This window comes from Microtus ochrogaster, chromosome X, assembly GCF_000317375.1.
Source record: "Microtus ochrogaster isolate Prairie Vole_2 chromosome X, MicOch1.0, whole genome shotgun sequence".
In the NCBI taxonomy this organism is placed as follows: domain Eukaryota; kingdom Metazoa; phylum Chordata; class Mammalia; order Rodentia; family Cricetidae; genus Microtus; species Microtus ochrogaster.
In genome coordinates, this window is record NC_022026.1 from 25,064,729 (window position 1) to 25,067,058 (window position 2,330).

Consider the following 2,330-nt stretch of genomic DNA (forward strand, 5'->3'; position numbering starts at 1 on the left):
CCTGGCAATTATTTGGGTTTTGCATAGTAGTCAAAAGTAAATGTTAACACAACAGACATTAAACAATACAGTTAATTCTCAAACATTCCTTTTAATTAAAGGTGACAGAATATAATGAGTAAATGCTAGAAGCTTGCCCTCAACTATTCAGTTTTTTCAAGCATGAGTTCCAGGCCAGTCTGGTGAACACAGTTAAGACCCTGTCTATATATACATACATACGTACATGCATACTCACATACATGCGTACTGGGCTTCACTGAAGGGGAGCAGTCTGGAGGAAAGAGAAACTAAAAACAGCTAGGTTACCTGTCACTAACTATGTCACAGTAAACAATGTCTGCATTAGTTTACGTGCTTTTCACTATTCTGTGAAATCATTTTCCCAACGAGTAAACTGGGGTTTAGAGTAATTTTACTCAAGGTCACAACTGATCCATAAGGTGACCCAATTACCTTGTCCCTTCAGTGATGGGGATAAGACCTATAGGGCTTTGCACAGGCAAAACAAGCATTTTACCACTGAGCTACAACCCCAGACCCAACACAATCTTTGACAGTTTCATTCCTGGTACCTACAATACTGTCTGGAACACAGGAGATGCTCAATCAATATTTGCTGAATGAAGACATGAACAAAGGGAGCCACTAAGGAGCAGACCTGGGACGAGAACCAAGTTCACTTGCCTCTCACTTCGGTTCTCTACTGTTAAGTTGCCAATTTAAAATAAAAGAAATGAAATCATTTATTGAGCAAACACTATATAAGCAAATACTGTTTGGAAGGAAGAACAGCAGGGTATAACAATGACTTCCTTATAGTCCTCTGATCATGGTCTCGATTGTATTAGGCACTTTGTATGAGTTATGCTATTTTGTCTTCCTGGAAACTGTTAAAGGCAGAGACTTCTATTTTAGTTTAAGAGATAAATACCTTCTACTGAAATTAATTGCTTAAACTCACACAAGCTTCAGTTTGAATGGATTCCAGCCCATGTAAGTTTAACTGTAAAGCCTGTGTTCTTAAGTTGTATGCACTGTGGCTTTTACTCTAAGTGTCCCGAAGAGGATGGCAACGACATGGAAATAATATTTAGCCTACTAGGGTCACTGAACAAGTAAAGATTCAAGTTACAAGCAATAAAATGACAACGTCCTATGGGAAGCTGTTTCTCATTACTTCTGGAATACTTCACAATGGCTAGTGACATGTCCTGATAAAATGACAGTGAGAGCAGGTTAATTCAGAAAGCACTCAAGGCTCAGCATTTGACACAACGTAGGGGACAAGGAACCCCTAGTGTGGAAGGGTAGAGGAGAGACACGAAAAAGTGCAGAAGGACCGCGGAAGGAGAGGAAAGCAATTAACTCAAAGAACAGGTGCTTTGCTAATGACTGACTGTAGCAGCAGAGGCCTGCAACGCGAAGGAGCTCTAGCTCTCTTAAGCCACGACCAGTGCCCGACTTCCATTAGGGGAGGTCTGCCTCACCCTGGGCCCCTTCTGTCACAGTACCCTAGCTCACCAAAGGCCTAGGCGTCGCTGTCTCATGTTCTCCAGGCGATTCCTCGGCTTCCGCCATCTCGACACACCTTCGTCCGGGTTGCTCCCATGAGTCTTTGCGAAACCTGAGACGTGGAGAACGCGGCTGGTCAGCGCGCTGTCACGTGGAGATGGCGTCATTGCAGGCGCCCGCCCGAGGCTCGCTGCTGCAGCGCAGGGCCCGCCCTTGTGGTCCGGGAACCTCTGGGCTCCTCCTTCCTCACGTTTGGGGGCTGGTACCGCTAGATGGCGCTCCGGCTTTCATGCCCTCTATGAGCACAGGCTCGTCTCCCCGAAGCGGCCAGGGGGTGCCCAGAGGAGTTCAGCCGAACTCGAGCCCAGAGGCTCTCAGCCGAACTTGGCCGAGCACAGCCGAACTTAGCGGCGCACAGCCGAGCCGAGAGGCTCCCAGCCGAACCTAGACGAGCACAGAAAACTCACGGCCGAACACAGTCCAGCCCAGTTGCTCACAGTCGAATGCAGGCGGGCACAACCGAGCCCAAAGGCGCACAGCCGAACGTAGCTGAGCACAGCCGAACCCAGCGGAGCACAGGCGATCGCAGTCGAACGCAGCAGCCTCCTGCCGAGCGTTGCCGAGCATAGCCGAACCTAGCCGAGCACAGCCGAGCCCAGGGGAGCACAGGCGTTCACAGACGAACACAGCGGCCTCCTGCCGAGCGCAGCCGAGCACAGCCGAACCTAGCCGAGCACAGCCGAGCACAGCGGAACACAGGCGATCGCAGTCGAACGCAGCGGCACCCTGCCGAGCGCAGCCGAGCTCACCTGCGC

The 2,330-nt window shown here is 49.7% G+C and overlaps 1 protein-coding gene across 1 annotated transcript in view; it reads right to left on the reverse strand.

Moving 5' to 3' along the window:
* Yipf6 (Yip1 domain family member 6) overlaps nucleotides 1-1,665 on the reverse strand; it is a 16,219-nt gene extending 14,554 nt beyond the window's left edge. Inside the window, exon 1 of the mRNA XM_005358628.3 lies at nucleotides 1,525-1,665. Coding sequence (XP_005358685.1) covers nucleotides 1,525-1,581 — 57 coding nt within the window. The 5' untranslated portion in view covers nucleotides 1,582-1,665. The remainder of the gene's footprint in view (nucleotides 1-1,524) is intronic.
* Nucleotides 1,666-2,330: the final 665 nt, after the last annotated feature.